Below are 22,601 nucleotides of genomic sequence, written 5' to 3'. Positions count from 1 at the left end.
AAGGAGTCGAATAAGGGAGCGTAGCAAGATGCTGGGGTATACTAAGGTTTGAAGTATGAAGGTTTAAATGTGCAGGTAACGGGTCGAATACCAATACTTTTCAGGTTAATGGCACCAGTAAGTTCATTGGTCAAAATGTTTCATTGCTGTTACAGCACATTGCTGAAAATTACATCGAAAATATTCCAGAAAAATAGCGTATTACGCGGGTCTTGAGCACAACAAATGGGGTATTTTATAAAGGCGTTATATATGAAATGTGCATGGACCGGACAAAAAAAGCATATTACACGGGATAGCGTAATAAGCAGGCGTGTCTTATCGAGGTTTTACTGTATTAAGGATGCTTTCTGTAGTTTTTGCAAGTCGTCTGCTATCTTTGTTATCCCTTCAACAACTATATTTCGTGACAAAGAATTTCTTTGAATGCTTTCACATTTTCAGAACAGACATTTTCAACTGTTTTTATCATGCATTCCTTAACTGAAAAGCTTTCACTGGAAATTTTGATATGTTTCACCAGTAAACAGACAGATGAATTCATTACTAGTTTTCTCTGCTGTGGTTAATTTTTGTAAATTCACTGCCTTTGAAGTTGTTCTTGATTTCCTTCAGCTTTTCTTTTAATTTACCCTCGAATTGTGAATTGTATCATAAATTCATTGCAAATAATACACACAATATTACCTCTAACCTCTGTACAAAAGTGGGTACGTTCCCATCTTTCCTGGAACTCTTTCTTTTCACTACGAACCTTTCTTTTTTTGAATGGCTTGGAAAGACACATCCGTGTAGATGGAATGGGCTGCAAAAGAAAAAATCATGGGCCACCACTTTGACATCCCTGTCCTAATGTATGGTAATAAATAATGGATTGATGGCAGTGCAAACAAGAGCATTATGATAAAACTTGTTGAACACTGTTTTGCCGAGTATAAATTCCACTTGGACTTGCTGGAATTTGTTGATCTTCAACATGAAAGCATATACTTTACCAGTTAGGCTAATGGTGCACTTAAAAGGAGCATAATCATAACTAATTTTGTCTTGTTATTTTTGCAGTAACAAATCTTCAACCCTGCCGGTTGAATCGAGATTCAATTATACAACTCTTGACTTGTCACCAAATGGATGCACACTTTTAGCAGTTAACGAAGGTAAGACTTCAATTAAACAGATTTAATTTTTACAATGGAAGCTTGTGAAATAGAAATACAATCTGATTTTTTTTACCAGTAGCGGTACTTGACTTTACATCATTCACCCCCATCTGTAAGTGATGTGCAAATCTGTAGGCACTGTGAGGTGAGGTATTTAGCACTTCATGATGATAATTCATGAAAAAATGATGTAATGTCGATAGACGAAATGGGAGTACCTTGTGAAAGCCTATCACCAAGGACCTACTTTGTCCACTACAAATTCCACTTCGATCCACCAGGATTCGAACCTGAGTTACCAGTGTGAAAAAAGTTAACGTTCTAGCTGTTCAACTAATTGTGTCTTAAGTTAGGTTGAAAGGTTTAAGTCACATATCAATTCCACATAACCTAATAAAAGCAGTAATTGAGTAACTTTGTTTTACAGTGAAACCTGCTCAAGACGGAAGTGACATGGTCCTAATTTTTTTTTCCGTTGTGGACAGGTCTCCGTATTATTCAGGTGTGACATTAAAATGGAATATTTTGTCATTCATATACATGAAAAACAAAATGGCATACCGCAAACTGCAAGAAGTACAAAATATTCCATTTAACACTCATCATATTAAATCAGCTTTGTGTCTCTTTTTACATTGAGAATCTTCTTGATTAAAATCTCATTTTCTGTATAAATATTATCGTAACTCGTTCATTAGTCATTAAGCATTACTAAAGTTTACTAATCTCATTCTATTTAATATCTAACACTATACTCTAATACTGTACTGCATATCACTGCACATTATTAATTAATTGGACTAGGAGCCATCTATTAGAAGCCTTGAAGTCTGGTTTATGTAATTTCTTTCCCAGTTCAATAGCTTGCTTTGCAGGATAGATCCAGAAATTGGCTTGTTCTTTGAAAGGTCATGAAGAACCCACTCCCACAACAGTTCATTTATTTTCACATAAACAGTTGCTTTCTGGCTCCTTTTATGTCACCAATATTGGCTGAACACCACCCACTCATTATGATCTTTATTTTTTTAAGTGTCACACCTGCGTTTTCCACAACTCTACTTCAATATTATTTCATACAGACTTTGTTTCTAATTTTCCTTTATCTTGATAACTTTTACTTCATCACTTAATGTTAATGCCACATTTTATGCTCTTTTTTTTTTTTTTTTTTTTTTTTTCTGGAAATCACTACACTTGCGTTCTGTTTAGCTACGACAGTATACGGGTATGAAGCATTGAAAATCTTTGAAGGGACTCGTCTGCTTAGTCAACAGGGTAACAAAATTTATGACCGACAGGCCAACACACCCTCGTATCCTCTAGAATTTTGCAAAGAAAACTTGTTTTTATCATAGTGACCTACATATTTCGTATATTCCTTGGAATTACACGGTGTTTCAAAATATAGTTACAAAATATATTGTGTCCAAAATATTGTTTCCGTTTTGAACAGTAGCAGAGAGTTTCCGTTTCCGTGTTGGACAGTTTCCGTTTTATTCGGGAAAAATTACACATAATACATACAAATTTCGCCGGGACCAATAAATTGTTCCGAAATAGACAGGATTCCGGATTATTCAGGTTCCGATTTGAACAGGTTTCACTGTAATAGTATTTTTCTACAGTATAGTAGTTATCCTTCACCCAAAGAAATTTTGCTCCTCCATAAATCTCTATCCTCAACATCTTCAATAAGATCTCTTCTAGTCATACTCCTTCTGATGCCATCCATCCCTTTTTCTCTTGATTTTCCTCTTTTTCTTCTTTCCTCCATAGTCCACTCCAGCATCATCTTCTGTAGTCTCAGTTTTGCATCCTCTTCACATGTCCAAACCATTTTAATCTTATTTCTTCAATTACTTCAGTAACAGTCTTTTCTACCTCCATAATTTCTCTAAAGGCCTGCTGCCTCTTGACGGAATTGAATCGAACAGAATTTCTCTTCACAGTGTATTTAAATGGAAGATAGCAGAAAGCTTTGCGTCAAATCGAATCAGGAGCAGAATTCAGGAGCTAGAATATTTATTCCACTTCCGGAACAGAATTTTTTGTTTTGGGTACGATCGTAAGTTCTTGTGAAGCCTTCGTAAAAAAACAAATGAACAACATCCATTCTTGGCAGCTTAATTTGTTTATTATTGAAAGTTATTGCTGAAATAATATGTATACAAAAAATCACAGTTTAATATGGACGAAGAAAAATTAATAAATTTTGCGCAGATTTATCCTCTTTTACGGTTCCGTTCGATTCCATTAGATGTGAGCAGCAGCAGACTTTTTGTTTAGATTCGATTCTGCTAAGTGGGAGCGGGCCTTAATTCTTTGATTTTTTAATTTTTCTCTTCTTGATTTTCTTGCTGCTTTGTGCCAGAAGTCCATTTCAGTAGACAGTAATTTGTTTTCGTGTATCCTGTCTAATGTCCAAGACCACAGATGTCCAAAAGTGACCTGTTGTGCCACTGAGCGGTTACAAAATGTCTCTCACTACAGTCATCCATGAAGTTAGTATGAGTATAGTGAGGAACAGGCCAAGAGGGGGATGCTCTACTTTTTACTACTGACTATGTCACGCTTGCACAACTCACTTGAGTGAGGGGAAATTAGAAGATGTTTCATCACGTCACAATGGTAGATTTGGGGACTTAGGTTGTTCCCCTCATTCAAGTGCAAGCATATCCAAAACTCTGCCCCATATAACAGAACACTTTGTATCAATTACTTATAAATGAAGATTTTTGTGTTTTGAAATATTCCTACTACAACGAACTGAGTTCAACATACCAAATATATTCCTTTCTTCACTTATTCTTTTCTAAATTGCAGCTACACTCTTCCTATCAGCTTTTGAAATTGATTCCAAATATTAAAATTTATCGACAAGTTTAATTTCTTATTTTTAAGTTTCTAGCTCTTAGCCTCCTGTCTACAAAATTAGACAGATATCCTATTTCTTGTAATTTATATTCAATCCCCATTGAATAAAATTGTTATTATTTTTATTTTATAAACACTATTTATTGAATATTCTATTCACGAAATAGTCTTAGCAAATGTTGCTTGTCACTCCCCTCCCATCGGGAGGGGTGGCCTACACTTCAGATCATTGGCCTGACAGGAGGGTTGGTGTACACTCCAGACTGTTTGAGGGGGAAATGGTACATGGACTTAGAAGGATGGTGGGACTGGTCATTAGGGTGTTGAGGTTTAGGTCAGTTCGGTGTGGGTGTGGTCAATGGGCTCGCAACTCATCCCAGGGGCGTACAATAGACCTCATGTCACGGTGCACAGGGATGTTCCCCCTCCCAGTCTCATAGAGAAAGTAAAAAAAAAAAAAAAAAAGTCGCTCGTCAATTCATCTTTTCAGATAATTTCACTCGTGGTATTACTCGTGATAATATTACAGTTTCCTTTTCATTAAGATTTTGTCTCTCCCGTGTTTTTGGTTCTGCCTGATTGCCCAGTTATCATATTGCTGACTCTGAATGTCTTCTAGAAGGGATATTTAAAAATTAACTGATTTCTGTATTGTGCGTCGTCTCTTCAATGTTCCAGAGGGCGAGGCCCACATGATCAGCATGGTGAGCCGTAGAGTTATTCACAAATACCGTTTTAGGAGGCCTGTGGCCTGTATAAGATTCAGCCCAGATGGAAAACATTTTGCTGCATGTAAGGATAGCAATGGTAAGTAAATGTAGAATATGATTTCATTTTATTCCATATTGACCAAGAGTTACTAGGTGAAATTATAAATTTGAAAATCTGTAATCTTAGTATGGCAGTTACAAAACATGTAGTTCAATAATTGCATTTTAAATATTAGCTATTAAGCTTTTTTAAATACATATCAGCGGTGAAAACGAAAATGTCTCCGAAAACATTCATTAGATTATGGTGTGTGGATAAGCTTCAGGGCTTCTACCGCGTTGTCTTGGTGTTGGTGGCTGACGTTTCGACCTCTGTGTTGTGGTCATCTTCAGAGCAGTTGTTGGATAAGGAAATAGTCTGCGAGCTGGTATATATATATATATATATTAGGTTGTAGGTTCTCCTTCTGGCATCTGATTGGTCCTACGTTGTCCAATCCGGTTGAGGTCTGTATGAAGGGACCTTATGTGGGCCAGTATTTAATATGAATACTCCCCTTCATACAGACCTCAACCAGATTGGACAACGTAGGACCAATCAGATGCCAGAAGGAGAACCTACGACCTATCACCGCAAGTACTCCCCCCATTGAGACTACTATATATACATATATATATATACATATATATATATATATATATATATATATATATATATATATATATATATATATACCAGCTCGCAGACTATTTCCTTATCCAACAACTGCTCTGAAGATGACCACAACACAGCGGTCGAAATGTCAGCCACCAACACCAAGACAACGTGGTAGAAGCCCTGAAGCTTATCCACACACCATGTACACCAGCCGCGGAAGCCTACGCGAACATTCATTAGATTATGTTTGACAAACATCCACTTAAATTTTCTAACTCTTGTTAAAATAAAAACTGTTGTATCAGCATATTGCGTACTGCATATTCAAGATTTGTCCTCTCTATATTTCACAAAAAGGGAGAATATACAAGGTGATTCAAAAGTCCGACGAAATAGAAAAACTCCGTTATTAGTGCAGATAGTGAAAAATGGAAAAAGGGGAAAGTTATCAGAAATATGTAGTTTTGAATCTAATGTGCTTAAATTTTCAATGTAGAATGCTCAGTTGAGATTGTATACTGGTACAAGTCTCAATGAGAATGGAAAATGTCCTTTGCTATATGCTTCGTCCTTGAAGGGAGCACTGCTCGTATTTGCTCCAGTTGCCCAGCCCTGATCTCAAGTGTTACATTATTCAAGTGATATGTGAAACATTTTTTTTTCCAGTGTTTGTCTTCAAGGCTCCGGGTCCTTATACTGGCCAGTTCAATCCATTTGTCATGGAGCGGGTTTTTCATGGATCTTTTGATGAAACAACTTGCTTGGACTGGTCTTCTGATTCAAGGTAACAGTAGTTTCATGTCCTTTGTATCTATATTTTGTGTTTGATATTTGAAGGACTCAAAATTAAAAACATAAACACCATCTTGCAAATTTTGAGTTCACATTCTAGACTCTGTTCCAACCAATAAGAGAGGTGATGTAAAGCAACCATCTTCATGAAAGCACACTACAGTCAAGACATTTTTGAAACCGTATTTTAATTACATTTACTAAAGCTTCAACACTTTCAGTGCCACTATTCTATTAAAATATATCAAACAAATATACTGTAACGGTTTATATGTTATTTTTTCATGAGAACTCTGGAAAAACAGGTGTTACCCACACTTATGCAGTGAAATATATTAGAACTTGCTCATAGTTTACAAAGATAGGCAGTGCTATTCTACAGTCCCTCCTCAAGACCACAAAAATAATAAACATTATAATATATATATATATATATATATATATATATATATATACATATATACATATACACACACAGTCAACTCCGGATATAGTGAACCTCTGTGGACCTGTTGGAATGCTAGAAACAGACTGATCAGATAGAAATGACAAATGCTGTTACTGTGTGACTGTGTACTCAGCCTTGGAATTTCCCGGGTCACTTATTGGAAACTGGGAGGGGGTTGATGAAGTTTGAAAGCCATCAGAATCTTACCTTCATTTTTGCTCTGGACATGATGTCTGTCCCCTTTTAATAGAAGAAGACAATTTCATTTTCAGTTGTTTCGATGCTATCGGTCATAATGGAAATGTTTCTGAGAACAAAAGGCAACCCTTTTACGGTGGAGGATTAGAAATAACAGTAGAGTAGAGTGCCTGAGAACAGAATGGCAACCCTTCGACTGTGAAGTGAGGCACTTTGCCTGGATTTACAGTACAGCTCATTGTCTAGGAATCGCTAATCCTACCTTTGTCCTTTGACTAAAGGAGTAAGAAACTTAGAATGTTGTTTTCAACACATCAGTGTTGTACAAGAAGGTCTGACTTCAAATAAGAATTTGTCAGGATGCAAGGTTCACTGTAACGGAAGCAAGGATTCACTATAAACTGAAATATTAATGTACTTTTTAATGTATGCGGGTTGGGCCCAACGATTTAGGTTCATTATAGCCGAATGTTCATTATAACCGAGTTCACTACATCCAGAGTTGACTGTATATATTGTGACAGCCGGGAAACGATCTCACGACCTGCAGAAGGAGGGCTAGGTCGGCCATAGCTCGTCGCGGGAAATGAACTTGCGCGCGCATCTGCTTCCTGTGGCATGTGCTGTGGCGTAGAGAGGAGAGGAGAGGAGAGAGAGTGACCGCAGCAGAGAGGGAAGAAATCCAGAGAATTCGGGAGGTGCCATCTTCTGGACATCCGTGGAAATTTCTAGCATCGTACTTTCCCGAAACTATGGCTTGGTTATAAAAGAAGAGTCACAAGTGAGCTGAGGGCAGTTGTTGTAGTCTTTGGACAGCAAGCCAGCCAGTCTTGTGTAGCAGTGAAGCCAGCTTCGAGACCGGAGTTCGACTTGGGTGTGTCCGCAGCTGTGTGAGCGCCCGAAGTCCTGAGTTCGAGTGCAGTGGACCGCAGTTGGGGGACCTGAGTTCGAAGTTCAGTGGACTGTCTCTGAAGGTCTGGGGTTCGAGAGTGACTGAGCTAGAAGAACTAGCCAAGGCAAACGAACTGTGAACTGAGAACTGACAGTTCTGTTTTGTAAATAGTGCTTTGTGAACATTAGTTAAGATTAACAGTTCATTGTTGTTCTCAATAATCCAAGTAAATTGTCATTGTCGTCTGTGGAGTGCAATAACGAAAACTGTGTTACTGTGTGGAGTGGAAATCCCATTGTTGATGGAAGAGTTTAAACTAAATTATTGGAAGTGACTATTGTTGAAACAATAAAATTACATTCTTGTTTTGTAATAAAGTTACAATATATTTTATTATGTACATTAAAAGGATACATTAAAAAACTATGTATACATAAAACAAATATAAATTAAAGAAATGACCTCCATATGAGCAAACGCTTATTGTCGGGAGTTCAAAACCAGACTGTAGGTAAACAGAAAGAAGAGGAAAACAAAAAACAGAAATTAAGCAATAATATAGCACAGATTACAAAAACAAGAGCCTATATGATAAAAGAATTTTGTATGCTATGAGTCCATCATTAACTTATTAGTTTATTATATATTTGCTATATCAATTACATAGGACGAATGTTTTCGCTTTTAAAGAGCATCTTCAGGATGTTTAGGTTCTATTTGTACTTAAACACTTTCATACATAGTATTTACAAATGGTTTTTTAAAATATAAAACATAAAATGTTGACAAGATAAAACATGTGCAAGCAATGTTTGTTATAGTTATTTATGTTATAAGTTCGTAAAGGTTCTCTTTTTGGCACTGTGTAAAGTGTGTTCACAAACATACGAGGGCCAAAAAGATAACTCTGTGAATGTGTGTCATACAATGTCTTTTGTACATTAGCACAGATTTACATAAAATAAATATTTCGGAACAACTGGATAATACCCACGGCAGACCAATATCGATAGTCGACGCTACTCACTGGCCACTAGTCACCGGGCCATACCGAGCCATATCAAACAAAAGAGAATCGAAATGGTGGTAGTCAAATTCGCGGCTATATTCTTAAATAATTCATTCCATTATTCAAGTTCAAGGTTTTATTTAGTACAACGGCAGTTTTTTGAATGCATCAAAAGAAAATGCAGATGTAGTAAGATCTTAAACTAGTTTATCACAAGGAAATGAACAGGAAGAAAGATGTGTTTCACGGAATATCATTAAAATGACGGAAAGTAAATTTCCGGTTAATGTTCGCCAAAGCGTAAAGTACGTAATTATGACCGCGTTGCTGTTTTATTTCTGGCCTACAGAAAAATACCTAGCCTTTTACGAAAAAAAAAAAATTAGGGACCATGAAATTATTCACCGCTTTCATTATAGGCCTATTATTGTTTATCAATATTACGAATCAAAAGCTGTCATATTATATAATTTTAACTACTACATGGACGAATGAAATCAAATTTTATGTTGAAATTAAAAAGGTTCGTCAACTACATGAAAATGATAACATTTATATTACATAATATGTAAATGAACTTCATGTTAAAATCTCCTGTCACTTCCCTATCCCTAAACTAACGTAACCAAAGCTAAGCTAACCTAACCGAAGCAAACCTAACCTAACCTAAGCAAAGCTAACCTAACCAAAGCTAATCTAAGCTAAGCTAACCTAACCTAACCAAAGCTAATCTAAGCTAAGCTAACCTAACCTAACCAAAGCTAACCTAACCTAACCTAACCTTCTCCCATTCCTCGACCTCATATCAATTATCACGTGCAGCACGCGACAGGATCATATTACTTGTCTGCGCATGCGCGGACTTGATTAATAAAAACCTGAACTAACCAAACCTAACCTTCGTAATATATGCAAGATCTGTAACCGGAGCAGGAAGGGATCTCAATCATTGAATCTGCAATGTACACGCGAAAATAAATTCAAGTAAGGATCACGCTCCCACTGCATGAGAGGTTCACGCATGCGCTACAGCAAAACTTTTTGTCGCGAGCCTCTCATCTATGCCAGTCGTCATAATTTACTCGCAATATTTACGCAAATACACATTATCGCTAACAGTGGTGCTATCGCTCAATAATGTTCAGAACGAAGGAGGTAGACAGAGAGAAAAAAAAGAAATATAGCAAAACTGTTTTGTCTCGAGACTCTCATCTAAGCCATGTAATAAGTCACGTAATCTGCTTGCAATATATTTGCGCAAATACACATTGTAGCTAACACTGGTACTATCTCTCAGTAATGTTCAGAACGAAGGAGGCAGAGAGAGAGAGAGAGAAAAAAACAAATTTCTCCCGCCAACTACGCCACATACCAACGTCATGTTCTCACATTGGTGACATTGTGTATTTAGTTAAATTTGGTGTAAACGTAATGGCACGGTTCAAAGCGACAGTGGTAATTCTCCAGTTTAGTGAATATTTCAAGTTGGAGAGGTTATAAGATCATGATGTCAGAGCCACTAAACTCAGAACCATTAAGAAATAAGTATCTGTAGAATGACAGCTTGTTTTATTCATGATCACGATTTCATGGCCGTCTAAATTGCTGGTAAAGATAGCCATCAGAAATATAATAATATGACATCAATTATTTCAATTTATTTAACAAATGACTATTTCTTTTAAACATGAACTGAAATTGCCGAATTCCACATGCTTACAGTATACTATGAATGAGTTAATTGAAGGTATAATTAAAGCAAATTATAGCATACTCGAAAGATAAATGCAATAAATAATCTTAATGAATGACAACATTTAGAAACTCTAATATAAAACCACATGAAAAGGGTGTGTTTATAAGGTTAGATGTTGTTATATTTTTTATGTATTGAAAAATATAAAACATAATTGCTCTTGTTGGGATCAGAAAAGCTGATCCTTTTCTCTAGAGAACATTTACGTTTGTATATTTATATTTATTTTAAGTAGTAACCCTTTTTGTTTTAATTCCTTCTCAGCATAGATATGTAATATTTAAACAGAAAAGTGAAGTGAATATCTTATTATATGAACCAAAGCCTTCAGCTCAGAGCATGAGGAGTGTGGCAGTCTTTGACTTAAAAAATATTCGAGTCTCTTAACTATTATGTTACCCCTAGAACATAAATATTGGGGGACATGTTTGTACTGATAGTCTAGACGGTATTTTGAAGACTGTCAGCTACTATATGCGCCGTAGCATTTCTGGTACTGTATGTGACGTCACAAGCTTGTACAGTAGAACAGTCTACAAAGTACTTCCCGAGTTCGTTTGTTCACGTGTGAGTGTTTCAATACATTGAATAAGCAAAACTAACATTTACTGTGTGTGTGTAAGATAAATAAATGGAAGAAGAGACTATAAAAAAACCAAGTATTGCACAGGCAGAAGCGGAAAATAGTGTTTAAGGCATATAATTATTTTAAAAACGTTGACAATCAGAACACTCCCGGCCATCTTGATGCTGGCTGCAATGTTGCTAACGTGCAAGATATGACTGCAGAAGCATGTGTTGTGGAATTGAGAACCGTGTAAAGAATATTGCTAGTGAAGGAAAGAGGATTTTTTTGGTGTCATGCTTACAGTAATCAATGGTTAAGGTCATTATTGTCTTTTGATAATTTAAATTCTCTCCTCCGCTATTTGTATCGCACATACTCGTGAAGTACGATGTGGCAATGTTGTATGCTGCCTTGCCCTCTCTATCTGTCTCTCTTGACGCAAATGTTAGCAGACTATCGCTTCCAAATTGCCGTCGACTCTAGTATATCCTGTTGTATGCTGTACCAAGAAACAATATAACATGGTTTTACTGTACTAGAGTTGAAACTTGATTATGATTTTGATTTGTGACAGGATTCTGGCTGTTGGTTCAAAGGACATGTCAACACGGCTGTACACTCTCGAGAATCTCGCCAACTTCAAGACATACTCTCTGGGCAGTCACACTGACTCTATAGTGGCCTGTTTCTTCGAGAAGGATTCCCTAGATATCACAACTATCAGTCGTAATGGCCAGGTTTGTGTTTGGGAATGCAGCATCGATATGGACTTGCTTAAGCCTTGGGAACCTCCTCCCAAGAAGACTCGACAAGATACACACAGTGACAGTGAGGATGATGTTGATACCTCGAAAGCTGAGGAAAATCCTGCAGTAACAGAAGTAACAGCAGGTAAGCCTATTTTTATACTGTATTCTACAAAACAAGCCCTCTAAAGTCATATTATTGTGAGTACCGAAGTATGTATGATATTTCCGTGCAGGAATTCTGCATTACCATATGATGAAGGATGGGTGGAGCGGAGAAAAATTCTCTCTGGCACCAGGAATCGAACCTGGGTTTTCAGCTCTACGTGCTGATGCTTTATCCACTAAGCCACACCGGATTCCAGTTCCGATGCCAGATTGAATCTTCTCAGTTTAAGTTCCACCTCTTAGTTTCCCTTTAGTGGCCAACCCTCATGCACTGTGTCACAGATGTGTGACAGTGGCACAATGTCCAACACACTATGTGCAGAGGTGCACTCATTACGAGTAACTAAATGGCCGGGATCCAACAGAATGAGCGCTGTCTTAAATCACTAAGGCCCGGTTTCATAAATATGGTTAATCTAAAGATTATATTAAACCTAAGATAAACCTAACCATGAGTTTAACTACAGAGTCTCGGTTAAGTTAAACCGTAGTGGAATACGATTTGTATTACTGCTAGGAAAGAAAAGAAGACAATTACAACTGTTTAATTGTATTATTGATTTAAAATAACCGATGCTCGTGGAGAATCTTCATTAAGAAACATCTTTGTTCTTCGATATCAGAGAGAATATCATAAAAAACCTAAAGAGGACCAATACCGTGTACTTCAGTATGCTTGTCAGACTTAACCTCAAATAGTTTCTTAACGCTGGCTACCAACTTTATACTCTCCCAAACACAATGCAACCAAACTAAACCTTGCATGACCACCCGCGACGTAACTCCATACAGAATCGACTGAGTAATGAAGTAATAATATTAGTGTGCGTATTTTATGTGTTGTCTAGAATATTTATGAAACAGAATTCATTCAGACAATAAAATTATTTTTACGAGTCTAGTAAAATTAGGTAACATTACTAGTGTGTTTATAAATCAGGCCCCATAGTAAATTTTACCAGGAGACTGTCTGCCACATGCAGTACAATGTGCATTAGGTTTATAGTAGGTTTACGGACACCTCCGAAATCTTCTATCGTTTTCAGTATGGCTACTACCAGAGGAAAAATAGCGCAGCGTAACTAGTAACTGATGAGAGATTCAACAGAATGTTTTCAAAAATAAAAGAGAAATCATTTATCTTTTCATATAATCTTTAAATTCAAATCCTAAAACATATTTTTGCACTTCCTCGTTTTTCTGTTGCATGTTGTATACGACTTTCAATTTTTCGAAACAGGTTAGGAGTATAAGCCTAATTCTGAAGGTTAGGACTGTCTGCTCTATTCTGGTGCACTCTATTCCGAAAAATTCTTGGCTGCCGTGTAATATTAATCACTAACATATAGTCACTCATAAGTTCTTGGAAAACATGTGCAATATCCGTGTGTATTGCTGGAACCGTCATCTTGCATTGTTGAGCCTTGAACTGCAGTTTAAACAGCAGAAATCTGCCGATCAAGTTAAACTCAAGTTAACTCAAGATTAACTGGTAGTTAAGGTTTATAATATGAAGCAGAACGAAAAACTTTAGTTTAAACTGAATGTAAGGTTTAAATGGGATTTATAATATTGACCCTAAGTGATTATTTATGTATATCATATTATTGTGATGTACCAAAGTACGTATGATATTTCCGTGCAGGAATTCTGCACTACTGTATGATGAAGGATGGGTGGAGCGGAGAAGAATTCTCTCCAGCACCAGGACTCGAACCCGGGTTTTCAGCTCTATGTGCTGACGCTTTATCCACTAAGCCACACTGGATTCCAGTTCTGATGCTGGATTGAATCCTCTCAGTTTAAGCTCCACCTCTTAGTTTCCCTTTTAGTAGCGAACTCTCATGCACTGTGTCACAGATATGTGACAGTGGCACAATGTCCAACACACTATGTGCAGAGGTGCTGAAAACCCGGATCTGAGTCCCAGTGCCGGAGAGAATTTTTCTCCGCTCCACCCATCTTTCATCTCTAAAGTCAGCTGATTATGATTGCAGGTTTTGTTAATATGGTCATTCTACAGTTGTGAAATGCTTGGCATGGAAAACTAACCATCCATCCCCATCTCCACCTTAACCTAAATGAATGAGAGAGTGGGTTTAGTTTTTTTCTCTACAGTGATGCTATGATAGACTAGTGTGTACTGCATTGTTCTTTGCAGACACCACAAATGACGACAGACTCTTTTACAAACGTCTGGCTCGACATTACTTGTGTGATTTGATGAGAAAAGAACAAAGAAATGTGAAGTTAACCTGTGCTGCCTATCACAAGATGACACACATCCTTATTACTGGTTTTTCAAATGGATCCTTCTTCCTACATGAACTTCCAGAAGTCAACCACATCCACTCTCTCAGGTAAAAAGCTTAAAAAATTTTAATTTTCTGTTGTCAGAATTGGTGATAGGGAGATGAGTTCGAGGATTCACCATGGGATTACCTTATATTTGCTTTACAGTTTGAGGAAAACCTTAGGGAAAAACACCCAAGCAACTACAGTGAAACCCCTATTTTACATTTTTACCAAATCTTTGAAAAATATTGGAGTGCAAGAGGTCAAATGACTTTATTGTCAAACGCCTGGCATTAGAAAACAACAACAACATTTTTACCAAAATGAATTATTATTCAACATATAATTATTAATGAAATAAACATAATTTCATTCTTCTGTTTGGACCACTGAAAAAAAATTGTAAAATTGAGGAAAGTGTGAAACAAAGAAAAAGTTACAGGATAGTATACAGATAGAATTGGAAAAAATACAACAACAGTATCTGTTATATCACTATAATTACTAGAGCTAGGAATTTTAGGTGTAAAATTTTGGTCAAAAAGATGCAAAAGAGATGCCTTAATTTAGTTGCAAAAGGTGTGGTAAAAGATGCAAATTTGAAATGTTTGTTATAGTAGTTATTTATGATTAGAGCTCGGAATTTTAGGTGCTAAAAGTTAATATTGTTCCTCGGTATAGTTTATAAAATAGAAACCATGTCATTCTTGTCATTCTTGTCATTCAGTATTTTCCTTTCAGTACCGTTAAAGGTTCTAATCCTCTTAACTACCACTTATAAATAAGCCATGGTTTACAAGATACATTACCCAGTCCTTGTGACTCTGTTATTTATTATTACTTATTGGACTCCTGTGAACTAGGCTTAAAACCTTCCTCATGGGCACCACCAGGGGGGTGTAACTCAAATGATAGATGTTGGATGCTCATAGATGTTCCTTAGTTTGCCGCATGTGGTCAGGACAGCGCTGGCTGTATTTCGATCACAGAGTTTGTAAAATTAGCAGTACAAAACTCTTTGGTTTCGAAAGTTCTTTGGTTATAAGTTTTGCCAATATGACAGTTTTAAACACATATTATTAATATCCATTATTTACAGAATGTGTCAGTTTTATAACATTCGGATTATTATTACTATTACTATATAGCTAATCTGCATTTTCATTCGAGGACAAAGTAGCCATACTAGTGTACTGTGTATGACCTATTAACCTCATTTGTTCAGTTGATCAACTGTTGGATGTTGGCATTCCTATTCTGTTTAAATCTTGTATAAATTATGGAATGGACGAACATGGCTGCTTAAGGAAGAAATTTGAACAGATCGAGTTAATTGAGAAGTTACTGGTGCTTTCCTGCAACAAGAAATAATTCGCAACGTTGAAGGTAAGAAAGAAATACGTTTGAGATTACATCTACACGGTTCAACTTTTCTTTCAACTTCACACATTCAAACAATGCCTGCAAAATTGGTATTTAATAATAACGGAAGTGCACACAATGTGCAGGATAATATATTATTTTAGCTTTCGCTGCTGCAGAACTTGGTCATTGAAACTAATCGGTTTTTACTCTCCATCATATGGTATCTTAGTATTTTAATATTAATATGGCATACTTTGTAGATAGAAAATCTTAATGGATCTTAATTCAACATGCGCTTTAAACTTGATTCTTTCAATATTCTTCCCAGACTGCGTGCGTACGAGCATGAAAAACTGAACCGTGTAGATGCAGCTTAACTGCACCGTCATGTTTTCTAATTTAAACTGAATTCTTCCATCATATCTTAAACGTTTATTAAACTGAGATCTGTAATTGTTTTCAGGGATAAACTTCAGAACGCGATTACCTTCCTTCTACCACTACCACATGATGAACTTACTTCTGTGTTGAATTACAAGAGTGTATTAGGCCTAACTGCAATTACGCCAAGAGCTTTAAAGGTAAGCTAACAGAGTTAATATACACTTTGGGTATGAACGAACATCTCATTTTTGTATATAGCTAAGTTAAGTTGGTCAGACATCTTAAAATTCGTGGGACAGAATCTGATATGACTAAATATGTTGTTCCCGGTTTAATTCTTTACAGTTGCGTTACCAAAGGATGGCGGCGTACCCTAGCTTGGTAACGCAATAGTAAAGAAATGTCGTTCCCGAAAAAAGTTATTTTAGAAAATTTGACTTTACAGTTAACAGTAGTACCTTTACTGGAATAATTTTGATAAAATAAAAAGAGTTAAATTGCCGGATATATTTATTATTTTTATAGACTCGTGGATAGAATTCTTCCAGGAATATTTCACAAATGTTGATTATACTGCAATCCTTCAATTGTTCTATGAAATGTAGTGTTATTAATGCATTATATGATACTAGGCTACTGCTCGTTTGTTTCAGTTAATAGAAAGACAAATGGCGGAGTTTTACACTGTGAATGTGCTGCAGTGTACTGTCAGAAATCGGATAGTAATGAGAAGACCTGGTTATTCCTGTTTCCTGTGCCAAGTAATGCAGCACAGCTTAAAAGGTAAGCAATGGCATTGGCATAAGCTCAATGCAAAGATATCCTTATATATCGTCAGTAAATAGTCAGGGTTGGTAAACTGTAGTGATTTTTAAATTTAAGTGAGAATTATTTGTCGAATTCAGATTTGTTTATTAAAATGAGTTTTTGCCTTCTTTTGTAATTCATTTAAACTTAATTTGTGCATTAGTTCCTACATAATTGTGTATTTTTTAATGTATTATTTTAAGTAATTAACAATATCGCTTCAAAAATAATTTACTATGTTTACACATAGGCCTCATTATTAATACATGAAGAGTTACAGCACTAATAACCTGCACTTAATGATAATAATAATTAGCTTAGACTTAGGCAAGATATTATGCTCAGTTTGTTATTCATTAGAAAAGAATTCAACTATTTAGGGAGATTAATATTTACAAATAAATTTATCAGAAGAGCTTAGCATTGTGTGTTTTCAAAATAAATACGTAGTCCATTTGGCATTGTGCAACTTTTACTTTGAATATTGTTATGGGCTACAACTGTTCATTTCAATCCTCAGCATCATACTGTGCTTTAATTAGGTGGTGATTCCGAAAGTAGCTTCTACTTGACTACCTGTACCATGTGTTCTGTTGCTCCTTAATTAGGAGTTGGGAAAAGACATATGAGAAGCAAACTTTCAAAACCTGTCCATTTCTTCAGAAAATGCTAGAATTATATGTCTGTAATAAACAAAGATTTTTCTGTGGTGAAATTTTATATGAATTCATAGGAAGAAAAATATATTTCACCATAGAAAATATTTTGTTCATTGCAGAGATGCAAGTTTTTGGCATCTGAAGTGTATTTTGTAAAAATGGACATGTCAAGTTTTGCAAGTTTGCTACTCATATATTGCTAATAGTTTTAAGAAGCAGCAGAACAGTCATATGTAAAAACGTTTATATTTTTTTTCTTCAGGAAGTTAATTTCTCATCTTAATCATGTTAGGTGCATATAATTTTAATCTGTGATATAAGTAGTAACAATTATCTGATGTAAATAAAATGAAAATTATTTTATTTACATCATGATTAAATCATTAATTTAAATTAATACCAACCCTGGTTTGTGCATTTTTTGAAGATAATAATAGAATTTTCATTGTAACAGGTACCACATGTGGGCAGCTGTGGCAGAAAATCCTCATCCTTACAGAAGGGCCTATATATGTGCAAGCCATTTTCGCAGTAATCAGTATAACGGTAACTTCAGGCACAACTTACTAAGAGGGGCCATTCCATCAAGAGATGCTTGGTATCCCACTCAAGAACTACGACCCACTTCATCACCAGCCTACTTACATTAACCTTTTTCACCACCTAACATAATTGCTTCATTCATTGCACTTCACTGTGGCATCAATTTGAACCTGTATTCTCTTTCAGTGACTGATTCATTCATTGTATTTATCATTTAACAAAATTGTGTCTAACGATCTTTAAGACCCTAAGTTAACATTACATAGTAATATAAATACAAATAATAATTACTAGTACAATGAGCATTTCAGTTGTGTCAGCTATAGGGCATAGGAGGGAGTCCAGTGGCAGCGATACGAATCTGCAGCTTCTGCAACTGGTGAGATTTGGGTGCTTTATATAGAATTTTTAGAGAGTAAATATGTTGATGTTTTCTAATGCCAGGCATTTGACAAAGTCATTTGACCTCTTGCACTCCAGTATTTTTCAAAATTATTGTCATGGTCAGCCACTGAAGCACAGATTTTGAGGTGTTCCAAATCCATTTCTTGGTTTGAGTAGCACAATGGACAGTTAGGAGACTGATATATTCCAATTCTATGCAGCAAAATAGTCCCCCAATCGGATTTCCAGGCGGGACTACTTTAATGGTACAGAAGCAACTAAATTTCTTATAATGTAATGCTTGTCGTTTAACATCAGCTAAGAAGAGAGTAAGTATGGTACAATATTTTGTCTCTTCTCACTTTATAGATCTCTTGGATATGGAACAAGTTTTGATGGTGAAATCATTGTAATAAGTGAAAGTCTCAGGAATCTTCTATGCCACATCAATAAATTTAAGAATGCAGTTATATTGTCAGACTCCAAAGCAGCTATTCTATCAATAGTCTCTGAATACACACCTTCATCTCAAAGAGCAGAAATAACTAAAATGCTCTCTCAATTAATATCACTCAATAAAAGAATTGTATTCCAATGGATACCATCCCATTGTGGAATCCTGGGAAACGAGAATGCGGATGCTATAGCAAAGAAGGGCAGCACTGCTACTTACAGACCTGTTACTAAATCTACGTATTACTCTGTGAAAAGATTTATTAAATCTACATACTTAGACTTCAACAAACAAAATTTGATAACACAATCTCAAGGGAAAAAATGGAACTCTCTGCATCATAATCCACACTTAATTCCCGATTTACCACGAAAATCGTCTGTAGCTGCATTTAGATTGGCAACAGGCCATGACTGTCTGGCCAAACAAACACCTACATAGAATTGGAATATATCAGTCCCCTAACTACCCACTGTGCAACTCAAACCAAGAAATAGATTCGGAACACCTCAAAATCTGTGCTTCAATGGCTGGCCATGATAATATCTTCGAAAAATATTGGAGTACAAGAGGTCAAATGACTTTATTGTCAAACCCCTGGCATTAGAATACAACAACAACATATTTTGAGCAATGGGGCCACAACCAAATAAAACACTCAGTATCAAAGCTCAAAATTAGGAAATGTTGCGAAGTATAGACTTATCTCTAATAAATTGTATTGCACTTTTTCTAATATGTTCAGTGTTTTGAATCAACTATACATCAGAGAATGAAAAATAATTTTTTATTTGTATTTCTTAATGGTGTTTTTATTAAAAGTCTAAGTTAATTTTATGTCTGTTGTACACAAATAGTTTTATTTGTATTCTTTATCAGTGGCGATTATTGATTACTTAGATTTTTAATATCCATATATTTAACTAATGGCAGTTACTTTTAAAAATAGATGTTCAGCTCTGATGGTGTAAAACAAATAAAGTGGTGTTTTATAAATGTTTATGAATGTGCGTTGTACTATGTATGTCATAGCAAAACATCTTATGACTATTTTGAAGCTAATGTTTGACATAAAAAAATTAAAGAGCGAATTATATATCTGACCAATAATAACTTTGAAGTCAATATTCCAAAGTCAATCTTTGTTTTTATCTTCCAATACATGATGCATAACATTATTTAAAAATAGTGCTTAAGGTGTTTTGGAGAGAAGTATCCTATCCTATTCGCATCCTGTATCTCAATTACATATTTGATCTAGAAGATGCAAAAACTTTTATTAGTCAAATTTGATAAATTAATTTAATAAAAGGGTTAAAGGACGGTGTTAAAAAAGGGAGTGTGTTAATGGTTTTCAGTTTCATGTTCAACCATTATATTTATATTCACATGTTAAAACAAAAATGTGATATAAATATTGTGGTTAAACATGTTATTTAAACTGATAAACCATTACACACTCCTATGGCGATATGAAAAATACTAGTATGTGTTGGTATAATAGTTATCTGCAATACCGATCGGGCTCTAATGTTGGCATAACGGATACCTGTAATACCGATCGGGCCGTGTAACAAGGGATGTAGTTCCGCATTCTGCCGCTATGTGTAACGAGATGTAGTTCCGATGTTTTGTCGCCAAGTGTCTCGACGTCGCGTCAATAGCGTGTCGAATGTAATGCATTGAGTTGGGGGTCTTTCTATTTATTTGTCTATGGGCACCACATCCATTCATCTACACTCACTGTCATTCTTAACTTTTAGCACCTAAAATTCCGGGCTCTATTTATGATACAGATTTGTAAAGGTTCTCTTTTTGACATGAGTATAAAGCACACGAGGGCCAAAAAGGTAACTTCATGAATGTGTATCATTACAAATGTTGCTTGTACATGTTTTATCTTGTCAACATTTTATATTTTGTACTTAGAAAACCCATTTCATCAAGAAATTTTGTCTCCGTATATGTAATGTAATTGGTTTGGTACCGTTTGAGATGTTGGTGATAATGCCAGAAAAATGAGTCCAAGGTTCAGTGTCAAAAGTTATCCAGCATTTGCTCTTAATGGATTGAGAGAAAACCCTGGAAGAAACCTCAACCAGATAACTTGTTCCAACCAGGATTTAAACCATGGCCCACTCATTTCACAATCAGACACTACTCCACAGTGGTGGACCCATCTGCATTATAAATATCTGTAAGATTGTAACTAATGTTGGAAACAATCAAATGATTATTCGATTACTAAAATATATATAATTCAATACGTAGAATTCTGTAAAAATTGTGGCACAGGTTAAGAGATGTTCATTTGGTTACTGGAATACATTTCAAATGTAATCTTTCATTCTGTATTCTCAAAATTGGACATAAATTATTTACAAGAATTGTACCCCAAAAAATTTACTTGGTGAAGAACAAAATGGTTCCCAGAAGGGCAGATCTTATGCTGATGGCTATTTCACCTTAAAGCTTTTAATTGAAAAATACGACGAATTTAATAAAGATACTAATATGACATTGTTGATTATAAAAAAGCATTTGATCATGTTAATAGGAAGAAGTTACTAGAAGTTTTAGCAGATGATGAAACTCCAAATAAAATAATATATACAATTTTCCAATTATACAAATCTAACCTAATAGCAGTAAAAATAGGAGCAGAATTTTCTGATTGGAATTGTGAAGTACAACAGGACTGCCCTTTATCACTGCTCTTGTTTAACAACAATGCCATCATTAGATACAAGAGGCAGTTCATGGAAACATTCATCTCCATAGTAATAATATAGTAAAATCCCTCGTATTCAGCACCCAAATAACCGGCAATACCAAAACAATGGCACTTTTGGCTAGACCAAAAAAAAAATAGTCGTTCATGTGAAAGGAAAGAATCAGATGAAGATGTGAGTGGGTTTCATTGATCGCACATGCCGCATATTGTGTTTACTCTTCACGTTGTTCACGAGTGAAAACATAGACTGAAAACCCCATTATGTCCCTGTAATAGATCGGGTAGCATCGGTGAGCTGTCACTTGGGTCTTGGAAACAATTTGTAGAGACATCTTTAAATTTACCGCTTGAACTCGCCCATTTCGAAGGGATGTCTAAATAGGAAAGTGTGAAATTCTTTGTTTGTACAGCAGGTAAATGTTTCGTTCGAGTGATAGTATATATAAACAAGCAGACATTAGAGATATGTTTAAAAAGTTCAAATCATTGAGCACTACATCATCGTCTTCATTGTTGTGATGTTGGCTACACTGTTATTCATGTCACAAGGCCATCATTTAAAATTATCATAAGGTTACGAAAACTTTTAGTATTTTTTATGCTGTTATATATTACTGTATTACAATATTATGAACTGATGAATGTACGTTACCATATTCAGTACTAAAAATAAACATTGTACGTATTTCAAAACTTTAGTTTTAAATATCTATATGAAAATTATTAAATTTCAACATGGAAAAAAATGTTTGTGCAGTGCAGTATGTCTTTACATAACCTACAAACATATTTTCCAATTATCCAGTAAAATAAGTTACCCGGCACTGACTTTGTCCCACAGTTGCCGGATCCCAGGAATTCTGCTGTACTATAGATACCCTCTTGTATGCAGATGACCAAGTTGTTCTCGCTAACACAGACATAAATTACAGTACTTGATTCATCATCCTAATATTACTGCTCAAGATTTTATCATGGAAATCTCAAAAACAAA

General features: G+C 35.6%; 1 protein-coding gene and 1 long non-coding RNA gene across 2 annotated transcripts in view; both read left to right on the top strand.

The window, feature by feature from the left end:
• The window catches only part of LOC138698391 (periodic tryptophan protein 2 homolog), a 77,665-nt gene that overhangs the window by 9,387 nt on the left and 45,677 nt on the right, over positions 1 to 22,601 (top strand). The window contains exons 3-7 of the mRNA XM_069824263.1: positions 1,063 to 1,157; positions 4,716 to 4,844; positions 6,072 to 6,189; positions 11,643 to 11,959; positions 14,144 to 14,342. Of these exons, the coding sequence (XP_069680364.1) occupies positions 1,063 to 1,157; positions 4,716 to 4,844; positions 6,072 to 6,189; positions 11,643 to 11,959; positions 14,144 to 14,342 (858 nt within the window). The remainder of the gene's footprint in view (positions 1 to 1,062; positions 1,158 to 4,715; positions 4,845 to 6,071; positions 6,190 to 11,642; positions 11,960 to 14,143; positions 14,343 to 22,601) is intronic.
• LOC138698394 (uncharacterized) lies at positions 15,905 to 19,850 on the top strand. The gene is made up of 3 exons (XR_011331863.1): positions 15,905 to 16,223; positions 16,680 to 16,809; positions 17,947 to 19,850. It is a non-coding gene; the product is annotated as an uncharacterized lncRNA (long non-coding RNA).

The sequence above is a fragment of the Periplaneta americana genome, chromosome 4 (genome assembly GCF_040183065.1).
Source record: "Periplaneta americana isolate PAMFEO1 chromosome 4, P.americana_PAMFEO1_priV1, whole genome shotgun sequence".
Taxonomy (NCBI): Eukaryota; Metazoa; Arthropoda; class Insecta; order Blattodea; family Blattidae; genus Periplaneta; species Periplaneta americana.
This window is presented reverse-complemented; position numbering and strand designations above follow the sequence as displayed.